Source organism: Myxine glutinosa, chromosome 4, assembly GCF_964187855.1.
Source record: "Myxine glutinosa chromosome 4, kmMyxGlut1.1, whole genome shotgun sequence".
NCBI lineage: Eukaryota > Metazoa > Chordata > Myxini > Myxiniformes > Myxinidae > Myxine > Myxine glutinosa.
In genome coordinates, this window is record NC_136264.1 from 18,874,685 (window position 1) to 18,891,271 (window position 16,587).

General features: G+C 47.4%; 2 protein-coding genes across 3 annotated transcripts in view; both read right to left on the reverse strand.

Moving 5' to 3' along the window:
- The window catches only part of LOC137425804 (fibronectin-like), a 1,588,206-nt gene that overhangs the window by 321,632 nt on the left and 1,249,987 nt on the right, over positions 1 to 16,587 (reverse strand). The window lies entirely within an intron of this gene.
- LOC137424482 (uncharacterized) overlaps positions 1 to 16,587 on the reverse strand; it is an 84,883-nt gene that overhangs the window by 40,927 nt on the left and 27,369 nt on the right. The window contains exon 2 of one of the 2 annotated variants that reach the window (XM_078775511.1): positions 14,036 to 14,209. Coding sequence is in view for 1 of the 2 variants with exons in the window: in XM_078775512.1 (XP_078631638.1) it covers positions 14,036 to 14,285 (250 nt within the window). In the remaining variant the exon portion in view is untranslated. Of the gene's footprint in view, positions 1 to 14,035; positions 14,853 to 16,587 lie in introns of those variants that run through there. The other variant, XM_078775512.1, reaches the window with a different exon arrangement.

The following is a 16,587-nucleotide window of genomic DNA, read 5'->3' on the forward strand; positions in this document are numbered from 1 at the left end:
AGCTAGGTAGATCTGAATAGGTAGGTATTCGGCTGTCGTGACAGGGACTCTACATGTAATAAGTTCTTGATGTTTAGGCGTTTGTCGGGGGAAGATGTATGATTGTGGATCTACCTGGAGGTTCGAGTGTTAAATAGTGAGGGATTAAAGGTAACGCCCCTGTGAGTTTCACCTAGTAGTCAAACCTTTGTCCATTATGGCACTGCAAACCACATAAACATTAGTTAGGTCCTTAGCGCAACATTAAATAATTCCTTTCCCTGACAATGACTTCGGAACAAATGGACAGGAAACCAGGCCAAAAACACCGCCACAATTGGCCGCCACCGTTTACACCTCCAAGGCCTACAAACCTCGCCTGGCACGTGTTATAACACAAGGACCGCGGGGTCGGGGACGCGGAGTGGTGAGGATGCCGCAGGGGGCGTGACCTGGGCGAGCCGGCGAGTTGGGAGGCTATGATTGGCTGAGCAGTGCGCGAATGTGACGTCATCGGCGAGAGATATATAGCGACGGTCGGACGCCATTTTTACGGGAGTTCGTGGGAGTTCGTTGAACAGTTGGCACAGAGCAGTTCGTTGAACAGTTGGCACTGAACAGTTGGCACTGAACAGTTGGCACTTGGCTGCCAGCACTCCCGCAGAGAGTCGAGTCGAGTGGAGTTCAAAGGAGTCCTTCCTGTCCCTGGTCAAGTGGAGTTCGTTTGCTCTGTGCAGCCCTGCGTTGGACCTTTGGAGCAAGGGACCTCGTGGTGTGCGATCGGGCCGAAAGGAGCGGTGTTGGACGGCCGCCACAAAGACGACGAAAGACAGACAAGATAAGCCCGCATCCGCGTACATTTTGAACGACGTGACGTATTCTTTTCGTAATTCATCTCCCTCGTTTTGTGTTTGCTGTCAGTCGTGTGGGGACGTCCCGATCTAGGATATTAGATTTACCGGCGCTGCTTTGTCACTGTCTTTGCTTTTATTTAATAAATCCTTGTATTATTTTTGTATATATCTGAACGCAGTTTCCTGGGTGTTTGATTTTAATAGGTAAGGTTGCGGAGCCTTCGCTGTGTCCCGCCATTCCGCGCGTTTGTGCTTGATTGGAATCCGCTATTGAGTTTCGCCTCGGGAGTGTAAAGTCTCGCAATCGGCCATCCGTAACTGTGGTGTTAATCACGGTTGCGTAACAAGTGGTGTCAGGAGTGTAGGATTTGAACCCGTCGGACAAATTTTTTTGTCCGCGGCGAGACATCGACACGGTCGGGCGTGCATTGCGCCCGACGTTCGAACGCAAAATTTTTATAGGGAGGCGGAGAAATTTAATAATCAATCGGGCAAACGGAGCGCGATATCGCGTCTTCGTCAAATTTAAATTGTTTCAGGAATTATTAAAATAAATACGCGCGCAGGAAACAATCTTCCGGAAAGCGGATGTCGGAAATTGATGAGATGGAAGTACGCAGCGAGGCCTCCGTCAGCGTCGGGAGTGAGCCGGAAATAGGGGAATTAGATGTCGAGGTGAGCCTTGGAACCTCCCCCGTCCCGAGCACCAACTTATGCCCCTCCCCCACCGGGGAGCCGGGAACAAGTGGGACGGCCCCTAGAGACGACCAGGCTTTAATGAAATTTTTAAAGGAATTAATGGATGCTCAGAGTATTAAAATTGATGGGCTGGAAAACAAAATGGGAAAGCAGATGGGAGAAATGAAAAGTGGGTTGGAAAATAAAATTGAAGGGATGGAAAATAAAATGGAGTCGCAGGGGAAGGAATGGAGGGAAGGACTGAAGGATATGAGTGACCAAATTAATGGATTGAAAGGGGAAATGAATGCTCAGAACGAGCAATTGGAGAACAGAATTAATGCCCAAACAAAAAACATGGAGGGGCAAATGGATAGATTGAAGGAGGGTTTGAAAGAACAGATCGAAGGGATGGACAGCAAAATTGAGGGATTGGAGGGAAAAGTGAATGAACGAATGAATGAACAAATGAAAGAGAGGAATGAAGAATTGGAAGGAAAAATTGGGGAAATGGCACAACAGCTGGGGAAACGAATTGATGGCATAGAAGGGAGTGTGCAAAACCAAATTACGGGCAGACTGGGGGAATTGGAGGATAAAGTAGAAACTAGAGGGGGGGAGATGGAAAAAGCCATAGGGGTGGCAAGTGAATCGATACGGACAGAATTAATGTCAAAAATAGAGGAGGGCGTGACCCAGGCTGTCCGGAGGGGGGAAGCGTTGGAGGGTCGAATTGATAAAGCAAATGGGGACCTGGAAGGCTATCGGGGCCGGGTGGATGCCAGAATGCTACAGCAGAGTGAGGAATGGGGACTGCTCAACCGACAAGGGGGCAAATTGGCCGAGGAGGTGAGGGGGTTGGAAACCTGCATAAAAGAGCAGGAGCAAGGGTTAATTGAGAAAGGCCTGTGGGGGCCACTAATGGATAATGAAAGGGTGAGTGATTTTATGCAGGAGCGACTGGAGATCTGGGACAATACCATCAAGAAGGAGGTTGGCCGGGTTCAAGAGAGCCTGAAGGAAGAGGTGAGTAGGTCGGTTAAACATCTTCAGGACCAGATTAAGGTGACCCAGGAGACCCTCACCACAAGCCACATTTGGACACCAGAGGCTCCGAAACGGAATACCCAGTTGGGGGGGTGTTTTGGCCCCGGACTGGATTTGGACAGGGAGGAATCGGGGAATAGAGTCTCTGGAAAAACAATCCCCCTCGTACATTTTGACGGATCAGGGAGCCTTGAGGCTTTCCTGACACAATTTGAGTGCGTGTCTCAGCTCAATGGTTGGGGAGAGCGGGAGCGCATGGGGAATCTGGTGGCGACACTGCGGGGGTCAGCCGCCGACGTGTTAAACGTAGTCCCAGAGGGAATATTGACCAGCAAGGCCATTTGTGAGGCCTTGAATAACAGGTACGGGACAGGCGCAAGGTGCGACCTGGTCAGGGCACAGCTGCTGCATCGCAGGCAAAAGCCTAATGAGAAGTTGCAGGAGCTGGCCCAGGATATATACCAATCTGTGAGGATAGCATACAGGGACCTACCAGCACAGGCGTGGGACAAGCTGGCGATAGAAAAAATTATGGCGGCTCTCCCTGATCCTGAGGTCCGGACGTTGGTGGAGTTACAGGACCCACCCACGGTGCACCGGGCAGCGGAATGCGCGGCGAGACTGACCTTTTTGAGAAGGTCGAACCGCGCATCGGAGAGGGCACCTGTGACGGTACGGCAGGCCGAGGTGCGGGATCAGGAAAAGCCAGAGGATGACATCGGGCGAATGTTAAGGGGAATCAGCCGCCAGCTGACAAATTTGATGGGGGGACAATTTGCAGGGAGCGAGTCACGACAGGGTGGTCCAGGTTGGCCATCGGGACGGCCTGATGTTTATCGGGCTGGGCCGGGAGAAAGGGGGGCTCCACCTGGCTACCAGAGGGGTCCGTTCTTGGGGACTTGTTTTAGATGTGGGAGAAGAGGGCACAGTCAGAGAAATTGTCGGCAACCATATGGGCCCCCACCTCCTGACAGGCTTCGCAGTCCAGAAAGGAGGGGGCCCCCAGTAGGTCCACAGGTGCCAGACAGAGGACCACCACCTCCGCCTGGGCCAATAGCGGTAGAGTGTGCGGGAAACTAGAACGAGCCGAGCATACGGGGCCATGCTCGGCTGGCAAGTGTGTGGAGAAGCGCCCTCCTTTGGTGGAAGTAGTGAATTGCGGACAAATTGGCACAGGTAATCTAAGGGTTAGATGCAAAATTGAGGGAGAATTTTGTGAGGCTGTGGTGGACACTGGAGCCAGTGACACCATTATCAATCCGGGTGTGCTAGACCAGAGTGTTGGAGGCTGGGACAAAATTGATAGGGTAGAAGGACACAGCCTTCAACTGGCTACGGGGGCAACGGCACCAATATTGGGACGCGGAGTGGTGAGGATGGAGTTGGGTGGCCTGGAGGTCAGCGTGGTTGTGTGGGTGGCGGGGGTGTGCGATCAGTGTCTGTTGGGACTGAGTTTCCTGGTGGAACATGACTGCCAATTAGACCTTGGGCGTGGTCATATGTGGTTGGGCACCGAGAGGCTGCAGTTAATGGGACTGGGGGATGACGAGGAGGTGCAGGGGACGTGGCTGGAGGTGCCGCGCACTGTGACCGTGCCTCCCAGGTCCGAGAGAGTCGTGATGGCAGAGTTAGCAGCAGGTGCTCAACCCATTGGCCAGCTAGGGCTAGTGGAGTCGTGGTCCTCGCAGGGGACGGAGGAATTAATGGTGGGTCGCACCCTCGTAGACACCCGTGGGCCTATGCTGGCAGTCAGGCTGCTCAACTTGTCCGACAGCCCCCGCACTATAAGGGGCGGAGCCATCGTAGCCAAATGCAGTAGTGTAGTAGAGGTCACCGGAGGAGGTGGATCCACATGCTTGCCAGTACAGCCGGAAGGAGGGCAAAATTTGGGGAAATGTGATTGGTCAGAGGGAGTGCGGGACATGATGACACGCTCTGAAGAGGGCCTAACATCGGAGCAGGTAGAGACGTTGCACAATTTGGTTGGTAAGAACTTGGGTGTTTTTTCTCTCTCCCCCGAGGATGTAGGACGCACGAGTCTCGTCAGGCACAAAATTAGTACTGGCGAGGCTCGGCCTGTTCGCCAACCGCCGAGGCGGCTCCCTTTCGCTAAGAAAGAGGAGGCAGAGGAACAGGTGAGCAAAATGGAAAGAGCCGGATTTATCGAGCCCTCGGTGAGTCCTTGGGTGTCACCCATTGTGCTGGTGAAGAAGAAAGATGGGACCACTCGGTTCTGTGTGGACTACCGCCAGCTCAATCATGTGACACTCAAGGACTCGTATCCCCTGCCAAGGATCGATGACACCCTCGATGCCGTTTCAGGCTCAACATGGTTCTCCACGTTGGATTTAAAGAGTGGTTATTGGCAGGTGGAAATGGATAAAGAGGCGAGGGAGAAAACGGCGTTCACCACAGGAAAGGGTCTCTGGCAGTTTGTCGTCATGCCCTTTGGATTGTGCAATGCCCCTGCCACGTTTGAGCGTCTGATGGAACGTGTTTTAATTGGCTTACCGTGGCAGACTTGCCTCGTCTATTTGGATGATGTATTGGTCCACGCTCCCACATTTGAACAGGCTGTCGAAAATTTGTCAGACGTATTTGGGAGATTAAGGGGTGCCGGGTTGAAATTAAATCCGAGCAAGTGTGAAATTTTCAGGAGGGAAGTGACTTACCTGGGTCACGTGATCAGTGAGAGCGGCGTGGCCACTGACCCTGGAAAGGTAAAATCTGTAAAAGAGTGGCCCGCCCCTAAAAATGTAAGGGAGGTCCGAGGATTTTTGGGCCTCTGCTCTTACTACAGGAGATTTGTGGCAAATTTCGCGGAAATTGCAAGACCTTTGCACAAATTGACAGAGAAAGGAGCCAAATTTGTATGGTCAGAGAGCTGCATCGAGGCATTCAGTCACTTAAAACAACGTCTGGTGGAGGCCCCAGTTTTGGCATACCCGACAGAGGATGGCAATTACGTCCTGGACACAGATGCGAGCCAGGAAGGGTTGGGAGCTGTGTTGTCACAAATGCAACAGGGAGTCGAGAGGGCTATTGCGTATTACAGTCGGGCACTTTCGAGGCCCGAACGAAATTATTGCGTTACCCGCAAAGAACTATTGGCCTTGCTGTCTGCAGTTGGACACTTTCACCCTTACCTTTATGGGAGGGAGTTTGTGATCCGAGTGGATCATGCCTCCTTGCAATGGCTCCTTCGGTTCAAAGAGCCGGAGGGACAAATTGCAAGGTGGCTTGAGAGGCTGCAGCAGTATAATTTCACTGTGCAACATCGGCCTGGCAAAGCACATGCCAATGCAGACGCTCTCTCTCGGCGCCCCTGTTGGGAGGCACAGTGTAAATTTTGTGATAGACAAGAAGCCAAGGATCCAATTGGGCAGGGCCAAATTGATGCATGCCTATATGCAGCAAAAGTGACCAGGCGAACTTTGCCACAACCCCCACAGGAATTGGGCGATGTGAATTGGCAAGAGAGTCAAAGGGAGGATCCTGTTTTGGGGCCCCTTTTTCATTGGCTAGAGGAGGACAAAAGACCCTCTTGGGAGGAGATTGCTCCACACGGAGCCCAGGTAAAGGCCTATTGGGCACAGTGGCAGATGTTGGGGTTGAAAGAGGGCTATTTGTTCAGAAAGTGGGTGACACCAATGGGTGATGTAGCTTCCTGGTTGATAATTGTACCCAACAAATTGAAGGAAGTGGTTATGGGGCACGTGCATGGGACTAGGACAATGGGACATTTGGGCGTGGCCAAGACTTTGTCCAAATTACGGCAGAGGTTCTACTGGGTGAATTCGGGCAGAGACATTCAAAATTGGGTGAGATCCTGCGACCTCTGCCGCGGTAAGAAGGGACCCCCACGTGCGCGCAAGGCCCCGCTCCAGGTGTACAATGTCGGGGCACCGCTCGAGCGGGTGGCAGTAGATGTGGTGGGGCCCCTGCCAGCCACCCGCCGAGGGAATCGGTACATTATGGTGGCAATGGATTACTTCACCAAGTGGCCAGAGGCCTACCCATTGCCCAACCAGGAAGCCCGGCTGGTAGCTCAAGTTCTAGTTGAGGGATTCTTCTCCCGATTTGGCGTCCCAAGGGAGCTACACACTGACCAGGGCCGGAACTTTGAATCTGCCCTCCTGCGGTCGGTGTGCGAGCTCCTCCAAATTCATAAGACCCGGACGACTCCCCTTAGGCCTCAATCGGATGGGATGGTAGAGAGGTTCAACCGGACACTGTTGACACAATTGGCCCTCTTTACATCTGAAAACCAACAGGATTGGGACGAGCACCTTCCCTTTATATTGATGGCATACCGGACCGCCCAGCATGCGATCACTCGGTGCACCCCCGCCTTGTTGATGTTCGGTAGGGAGATGCGAGTCCCCACAGATTTGTTGATGGGACCGTCACCAGGGGAACCGGGTGAGCCAACTGTGGAGAGCTATGCAACCAATTTGAAAGCGAGCATGGAAAAGGCTCATGAGTTTGCGAGGAAGCAAATTGGCTTGGCTTCTTCGCAGATGAAAACGCGGTATGACGCTCGGGCTCACACACCTCGTTTCCTTCCTGGAGACCTTGTTTGGCTCTATTGGCCCCGGAGAAGGAAGGGGGTGTGCCCAAAACTCACTTCACCTTGGAAGGGCCCTGGGGTGGTGCTTCGGCAGGTGACTGATGTGGTGTTCAAAATTCAGATGGGCCCGCATACCCTTCCACAGATAGTTCACGGGGATAGATTGAGCTCCTACATGGGTCGGGAGGCTCCGGAGTGGATTGGAAGGGTGAGGGGAAAATTAGGTGTGGTGGATGACACTCTTGAACCTGACCAACCTGCAACTACCTGCACTTGAGGTGAGTGTTTTGAGGAGTACTGTCCCAGGCTTCAGGACTTGCTTTGGGAAATTGGGGACATGTAATTTGGAGTTGGGAGGCGGGTGAGAATGATGACATGGCCGGTGAGGGGATGGAATGGGAGCCACAGTGTCTTGTGGGTGGCGTATGTTTTTGTATTGTGGTTAGGTGTTTTGATGTGGTCGTGAGAGTGGAACCTGGAGAGTGAGTGATGATTATTGGAGATAATGAGGGGCGATACTTGTGCTTTTGGAAATGTGCTTTTGGAAATGTGTGATGGTTTAAATGTGAACTGGGGGATTTCACATGTGGCAGGCCATGGCAAGCCTTGTAACACCTTTTACACCAAGAATTGTACTGAATTGTGCTGAGTTGTGTGGAGAATTGAATGGCAGCGGGGGAGGAAGTGTGTTTTGGGGTCTTGTGGGTGGGGAAGGTGTGTGTGTCCGCAGGTACAGAGCAAGCTCTGAGGAGCGATGCCTGCGGGCCCCCCTCTGCGGCAATTACCCCTGGCAGCCGGTGGTAACTGGAAATTGGAGCTCGTCGGTGGAGGGTCTGGTTGGGCGCCGCGGGGTGAGGAAGTCCCCCGGTGACCCGTGTTGCTGCGCGAAAGCAGGAGGCAAAGGAGCCTGGTGTGTGTGGAGACCCTCACCGGCGAGGTAACGGCGGAAAGGGGCTGTTGGGCTGTCACGGGGCCAAGAGGTAAAGGGGGGGGGGGGCAATGAACTTGTAAGTCGGTTGACTTGTTTTTGGGACTGCGGGCACCACAGCCTGATGCGCCCCCACCATCTTTTTGTGTGGTACCTCCCCGCTGCCTAGTTGAGGAATGCACACACACGTGAATGACATCAATGCCATGGTCCTGCAGGGGGTGTAATGAAATAAGTGCTTTGTTGATTTTTGAAATGCCTTGATGACCTATGGAATGAGAATGAGTGGTTAAGGGTTCTGTGTTGCATGAATGTGGGCGAAATCCACCGAGCCGTGTCACTCACCTGTAACATCTGGACAGGGCCCGTGGAAATTTAGGGGGATGCATTGGGGATGGCCCCGCAGGTAAGGTTGTGTCTTGTGGCATCCACCGGGGGACGCGGTCTGTAGACCGGGGTATGTACAAAGGTTAGAGTTTTGAGTTTTGGAAAGATGGTTAAGTTTTGTGGTTAAGTTAGTGTTGTGTGTTGTTTGTTTCCTCCCTCCACAGGAACAACGAAGAAAATGTACATACTTGCATGATGGTTAAGGGGTTCAGCATGTTAAGGAAGTGTAGGTAGGTAGTCCGACTCACTTCCCACAGCCCTTCCTGATTTATTTCATAGGTTAATTAAGTGTGTGACAGTAAGTGTTAAGGCTGGAATGGTAGCGCCTGCGGTGAACCTTGCAGGAGCTACGGTTCCAGGGGGGGGGGGGGGGGGCTGTGTTATGAATTTGGTAGAGCAACATCTAGAGCTAGGTAGATCTGAATAGGTAGGTATTCGGCTGTCGTGACAGGGACTCTACATGTAATAAGTTCTTGATGTTTAGGCGTTTGTCGGGGGAAGATGTATGATTGTGGATCTACCTGGAGGTTCGAGTGTTAAATAGTGAGGGATTAAAGGTAACGCCCCTGTGAGTTTCACCTAGTAGTCAAACCTTTGTCCATTATGGCACTGCAAACCACATAAACATTAGTTAGGTCCTTAGCGCAACATTAAATAATTCCTTTCCCTGACAATGACTTCGGAACAAATGGACAGGAAACCAGGCCAAAAACACCGCCACAATTGGCCGCCACCGTTTACACCTCCAAGGCCTACAAACCTCGCCTGGCACGTGTTATAACACAAGGACCGCGGGGTCGGGGACGCGGAGTGGTGAGGATGCCGCAGAGGGCGTGACCTGGGCGAGCCGGCGAGTTGGGAGGCTATGATTGGCTGAGCAGTGCGCGAATGTGACGTCATCGGCGAGAGATATATAGCGACGGTCGGACGCCATTTTTACGGGAGTTCGTGGGAGTTCGTTGAACAGTTGGCACAGAGCAGTTCGTTGAACAGTTGGCACTGAACAGTTGGCACTGAACAGTTGGCACTGAACAGTTGGCACTGAACAGTTGGCACTTGGCTGCCAGCACTCCCGCAGAGAGTCGAGTCGAGTGGAGTTCAAAGGAGTCCTTCCTGTCCCTGGTCAAGTGGAGTTCGTTTGCTCTGTGCAGCCCTGCGTTGGACCTTTGGAGCAAGGGACCTCGTGGTGTGCGATCGGGCCGAAAGGAGCGGTGTTGGACGGCCGCCACAAAGACGACGAAAGACAGACAAGATAAGCCCGCATCTGCGTACATTTTGAACGACGTGACGTATTCTTTTCGTAATTCATCTCCCTCGTTTTGTGTTTGCTGTCAGTCGTGTGGGGACGTCCCGATCTAGGATATTAGATTTACCGGCGGTGCTTTGTCACTGTCTTTGCTTTTATTTAATAAATCCTTGTATTATTTTTGTATATATCTGAACGCAGTTTCCTGGGTGTTTGATTTTAATAGGTAAGGTTGCGGAGCCTTCGCTGTGTCCCGCCATTCCGCGCGTTTGTGCTTGATTGGAATCCGCTATTGAGTTTCGCCTCGGGAGTGTAAAGTCTCGCAATCGGCCATCCGTAACTGTGGTGTTAATCACGGTTGTAGGTATTCGGCTGTCGTGACAGGGACTCTACATGTAATAAGTTCTTGATGTTTAGGCGTTTGTCGGGGGAAGATGTATGATTGTGGATCTACCTGGAGGTTCGAGTGTTAAATAGTGAGGGATTAAAGGTAATGCCCCTGTGAGTTTCACCTAGTAGTCAAACCTTTGTCCATTATGGCACTGCAAACCACATAAACATTAGTTAGGTCCTTAGCGCAACATTAAATAATTCCTTTCCCTGACAATGACTTCGGAACAAATGGACAGGAAACCAGGCCAAAAACACCGCCACAATTGGCCGCCACCGTTTACACGTCCAAGGCCTACAAACCTCGCCTGGCACGTGTTATAACACAAGGACCGCGGGGTCGGGGACGCGGAGTGGTGAGGATGCCGCAGAGGGCGTGACCTGGGCGAGCCGGCGAGTTGGGAGGCTATGATTGGCTGAGCAGTGCGCGAATGTGACGTCATCGGCGAGAGATATATAGCGACGGTCGGACGCCATTTTTAGGGGAGTTCGTGGGAGTTCGTTGAACAGTTGGCACAGAGCAGTTCGTTGAACAGTTGGCACTGAACAGTTGGCACTGAACAGTTGGCACTGAACAGTTGGCACTTGGCTGCCAGCACTCCCGCAGAGAGTCGAGTCGAGTGGAGTTCAAAGGAGTCCTTCCTGTCCCTGGTCAAGTGGAGTTCGTTTGCTCTGTGCAGCCCTGCGTTGGACCTTTGGAGCAAGGGACCTCGTGGTGTGCGATCGGGCCGAAAGGAGCGGTGTTGGACGGCCGCCACAAAGACGACGAAAGACAGACAAGATAAGCCCGCATCCGCGTACATTTTGAACGACGTGACGTATTCTTTTCGTAATTCATCTCCCTCGTTTTGTGTTTGCTGTCAGTCGTGTGGGGATGTCCCGATCTAGGATATTAGATTTACCGGCGCTGCTTTGTCACTGTCTTTGCTTTTATTTAATAAATCCTTGTATTATTTTTGTATATATCTGAACGCAGTTTCCTGGGTGTTTGATTTTAATAGGTAAGGTTGCGGAGCCTTCGCTGTGTCCCGCCATTCCGCGCCCCCGACCCCGCGGTCCTTGTGTTATAACACGTGCCAGGCGAGGTTTGTAGGCCTTGGAGGTGTAAACGGTGGCGGCCAATTGTGGCGGTGTTTTTGGCCTGGTTTCCTGTCCATTTGTTCCGAAGTCATTGTCAGGGAAAGGAATTATTTAATGTTGCGCTAAGGACCTAACTAATGTTTATGTGGTTTGCAGTGCCATAATGGACAAAGGTTTGACTACTAGGTGAAACTCACAGGGGCGTTACCTTTAATCCCTCACTATTTAACACTCGAACCTCCAGGTAGATCCACAATCATACATCTTCCCCCGACAAACGCCTAAACATCAAGAACTTATTACATGTAGAGTCCCATTATAGACCTATTACAGATTTGACGTTTGACCCCAAAATCGAATAACTTAATCTTTAAAATATACACAAAGAATTAAGTTAAGCACCCCCCCCCCCCCCCCCGTTTTTTTACAACCTCGCACATTACAAGTTTGTTGTCGTCAAAACAGTGAAATATACCCATGATATTGCTATATTTTCTGGAGAAGTAATATTATGGTCACATAAAAACATAACAATCATGCCGTTTTCAATATTTTATTCTGAATAATTTAAGGTGAAATTTTTTGGGAATTTTAGGCATATTTTCACCTCAATTTAAGTATGGAGCTATAGGTCCATCACGGACAGTGTGGATGACGTTTATGTTTTCTAACGTACAGTCATTGTTCTGAGAAGACCTCTAGCGATCTTTGCGTCAATCACGACCACGTGGATGATAACACGTGCTGCACGAGCGATGGGCGTCACAGATGAGTGCACTCATCTGCATTTCATCAATGGATAATTGCTAATGTCATACCAATCATTATTTGATCTCACATACCTTAGAATATATGCCAATGTATACATATACACAAAGAATATATATTAGGGGGTGCTTAACTTAATTCATTGTGTAGGGGTGCTTAACTTAATTCTTTGTGTATATTATACATACCTGTACCAAGTTTGAATTAGATCACTTCAGCCATTCTCAAATTATAGACCTGTTGCAGATTTGACCTTTGATCCTCCAAAATCTAATCACTTAATCTGCACAACATTATATATACCTGTACCAAGTTTGAATTAGATCACTTGAGCCGTTCCTGAGTTATAGACCTATTACAGACTTTGACCTTTGACCTCTTGAGCACAAAATCTAATCCGTTCATCTTCCCATCATTCTACATAAGTGGCCCAAATTTGGTCAGAATCCCATCACTGGTTCACAAGTTATCACGGTAACAGTATTTCTACCTAACATGACCTCTGACCTTTGACCTCGTGCCCCCAAAATCTAATCAGATCATCTCTACCTCATTATACATACCTGCACCAAGTTTGACTAAGCTCCCTTTCGTAAAAATAATCACTCGGACAATAAATAATTGTACACCGCTCCTTTCATAAGCCACCTCCAGGCATTGCAAATCGTCATTGCCGGGCACCGAAGGGGGCTCGGCAGTGACGCACGCTGAAAGGGAGTACTCAGTTTTCACTCTGGTTGTTGTACACCGCTCCTTTCCTATGCCACCTCCAGGCATTGCAAATCGTCATTGCCGGGCACCGAAGGGGGCTCGGCAGTGACGCACGCTGAAAGAGAGTACTCAGTTTTCACTCTGGTTGTTTGTTTTCTTGGTTGTTTTCTTGCTTTCTTGTTTTTTTGCTTTCTTGTTTGTTTTTCCGGATGATATCTCAGCCATCCTTTGAGCTAGGAAGCTGAAATTTCGGCACAGTAGTGAGCAAGTCCTTTCTCAAAAACGGTATTTTTTGTTTTTTGAATAATCAATAAATTGAGGAGTTATTTAATTATTAGCGATTAATTAAGTACTTATTTAATTAATCAAATTTCCTTTCTCTTCTGACCATTAACTCAGGCACCTTTTGAGTTAGGAAGCTGTTATTTGGACATGCCAATGACCAGGTGATTTGGCTGCAAAGGCTATTTTTGATTTATTAATTAATAAATTAATCGATTAATTATTTAATTATTCGATTAATGCCAAAAAATTTTTTTTTTTTTAAGTTACAGATTCTGATGAAATAGTGGTAGTTTATGTGTTCTCTGACCAAATTGATTAATAATTTAATTTTTTATGATTATTATTTATTTATTTTCATTATTAATCATTTATTTATTTTCTTTCTCATTTGGCCAATATCTCAGGCACCTTTTGAGCTGGGAAGCTAATATTTGGACATGAGTGACCAAGTGATGTGGCTATCAAGGATATTTTTGATTTATTGATTAATCATTTCATCTATTAATTATTTATTGATTAATCGATTAATTATTTATTGAGTAATCAATTAATTATTTAATTTTTTATAAATGACTTATTTAATTAAATTTCTAAAAGATACATCTTCGGATGAAGCACCAGTGGTTTAGTTATGCGATTAGCCAATTGATTATGAAAATATTTTGTGATAATCTTTTATTGATTTTAATTATACAATTAATCAATCAATTAGTGTACATCTCTCCCTCCCAATGCAGCCTCAATGAGCTGCACTGCGGTATTGCCGGGTGCCCGAGGCGCCCCGGCAATGCCGCGCTGCAGCATATTTAATTATTTGGCATGGGGCGGTGTACTTTGAATGTATTTGTACTTGTTTAATTAAAAGTTTGACTCATTGTGGTGAAAAATAAAATCTTAGATAAGGAGACAAGAACCACTGAAAATACACAATCAAGTTTATTTACAATCAATATTCCAATTACTTTGGGACAAATAACTTTACCAAATTAATTAATTTCACTTCTTTCTTGTGAACTATATCTCTCTTATTCCTTTTGCATACCTTCATTTTTCATATCAACCAAGGGATAAAAATGCCAAATCCCGACCGTGATCCAAGCCCATAACCTTACCTTGACGGAGCACAGCAGCGACAATATCTCCTCCCAGTTCACATTTGCTGCCGTTGAAGGCTGAGCCACAATTGCAGATGGCGGTGCAGGTAGCGTCACAGGAACAGGTTCCACCGTTCAGGCAGGGGTTCCACTCTGTGCACTTCTTTTGACACTTTTCCACATCACAACTCTCTGAAAACGGAGATTGAAAAAGCAGTTGATTTTGCATTCGCATTTTATGACCACGATAGACACTGTTTGTCTTCATCCACAGACCTGATGTGACTCGGTAAATATTCTGAGAAGTTTATGAAAATTTTAGAATGTTTTCCTTTGTAAAATAATTATATCCTTATAAAAATGTCATGTATAAAGTACACTGATGTCTTATAATGTCATCGTGGGGCACGTGATCATCTGTAAACAAGCTTCTCCACATCACAGTGAACTTTATATTGTAGACCGCACCTTTCCTATGCCATCTCCAGGAATTGCAAATCGTCATTGCTGGGAACCAAAGGGGGCTCGGCAGTGACGCACGCTGAAAGGGAGTACTCAGTTTTCACTCTCGTTGTTGTACACCGCTGCTTTCCTATGCCATCTCCAGGAATTGCAAATCGTCACTGCCGGGCACAGAAGGGGGCTCGGCAGTGACGCACGCTGAAAGAGAGTACTCAGTTTTCACTCTGGTTGTTTTCTTGTTGTACACCGCTCCTTTCCTATGCCATCTCCAGGCATTGCAAATCGTCATTGCTGGGCACCGAAGGGGGCTCGGCAGTGACGCACGCTGAAAGAGAGTACTCAGTTTTCACTCTGGTTGTTTGTTTTCTTGTTTTCTTTCTTGTTTGTTTGTCCGGACGATATCTCAGCCATCCTTTGAGCTAGGAAGCTGAACTTTCGGCACAGTAGTGAGCAAGTCCTTTATCAAAAACGGTATTTTTTGTTTTTTGATTAATCAATAAATTGAGGAGTTATTTAATTATTAGCGATTAATTAAGTACTTATTTAATTAATTAAATTTCCTTTCTCTTCGAACCATTAACTCAGGCACCTTTTGAGTTAGGAAGCTGATATTTGGACATGCCAATGACCAAGTGATTTGGCTGCAAAGGATATTTTTGATTTATTAATTAATCAATTAATCATTTAATTATTTGATTAATGACAAAAAATTTTTTTTTTTTAAAGTTACAGATTCTGATGAAATAGTGGTAGTTTATGTGTTCTCTGACCAAATTGATTAATAATTTAATTTTTTTATGATTATTATTTATTTATTTTCATTATTAATCATTTATTTATTGTCTTTCTCATTTGGCCAATATCTCAGGCACCTTTTGACCTCGGAAGCAAATATTTGGACATGAGTGACCAAGTGATGTGGCTATCAAGGATATTTTTGATTTATTGATCAATCAATTAATCGATTAATTATTTAATTATTCGATTAATTACTAAAAATATATATAAAAAAAATTCAGTTACAGATTCTGATGAAATGGTGGTGGTTTCTGTGTTCTGTGACCGAATTGATTAATAATTTAATTTTTTAATGATTATTATTTATTTATTTTCATTATTAATCATTTATTAATTTTCTTTCTCATTTCGCCAATATCTCAGGCACCTTTTGAGCTGGGAAGCTAATATTTGGACATGACAGTGACCAAGTGATGTGGCTATCAAGGATATTTTTGATTTATTGATTAATCATTTCATCTATTAATTATTTATTGATTAATCGATTAATTATTTATTGAGTAATCAATTAATTATTTAATTTTTTTGTAAATGACTTATTTAATTAAATTTCTATAAGACATCTTCGGATGAAGCACTAGTGGTTTAGTTATGCTATTAGCCAATTGATTATGAAAATATTTTGTGATAATCTTTTATTGATTTTAATTATAAAATTAATCAATCAATTAGTGTATACCTCTCCCTCCCAATGCAGCCTCAATGAGCTGCACTGCGGTATTGCCGGGCGCCCTAGGCGCCCCGGCAATGACGCGCTGTAGGATATTAATTATTTGGCATGGGGGCGGTGTACTTTGAATGTATGTGTACTTGTTGTACACCGCTCCTTTCCTCTGCCATCTCCAGGCATTGCAAATCGTCATTGCCGGGCACCGAAGGGGGCTCGGCAGTGACGCACGCTGAAAGAGAGTACTCAGTTTTCACTCTGGTTGTTGTACACCGCTCCTTTCCTATGCCATCTCCAGGCATTGCAAATCGTCATTGCTGGGCACCGAAGGGGGCTCGGCAGTGACGCACGCTGAAAGAGAGTACTCAGTTTTCACTCTGGTTGTTTCCTTGTTTGTTGTACACCGCTCCTTTCCTATGCCATCTCCAGGCATTGCAAATCGTCATTGCCGGGCACCGAAGGGGGCTCGGCAGTGACGCACGCTGAAAGAGAGTACTCAGTTTTCACTCTGGTTTCTTGTTTGTTTTCTTGTTTTCTTGCTTGTTTGTCCGGGCGATATCTCAGCCATCCTTTGAGCGAGGAAGCTGAAATTTTGGCACAGTAGTGAGCAAGTCCTTTGTCAAAAACGTTTTTTTTTTTTTTT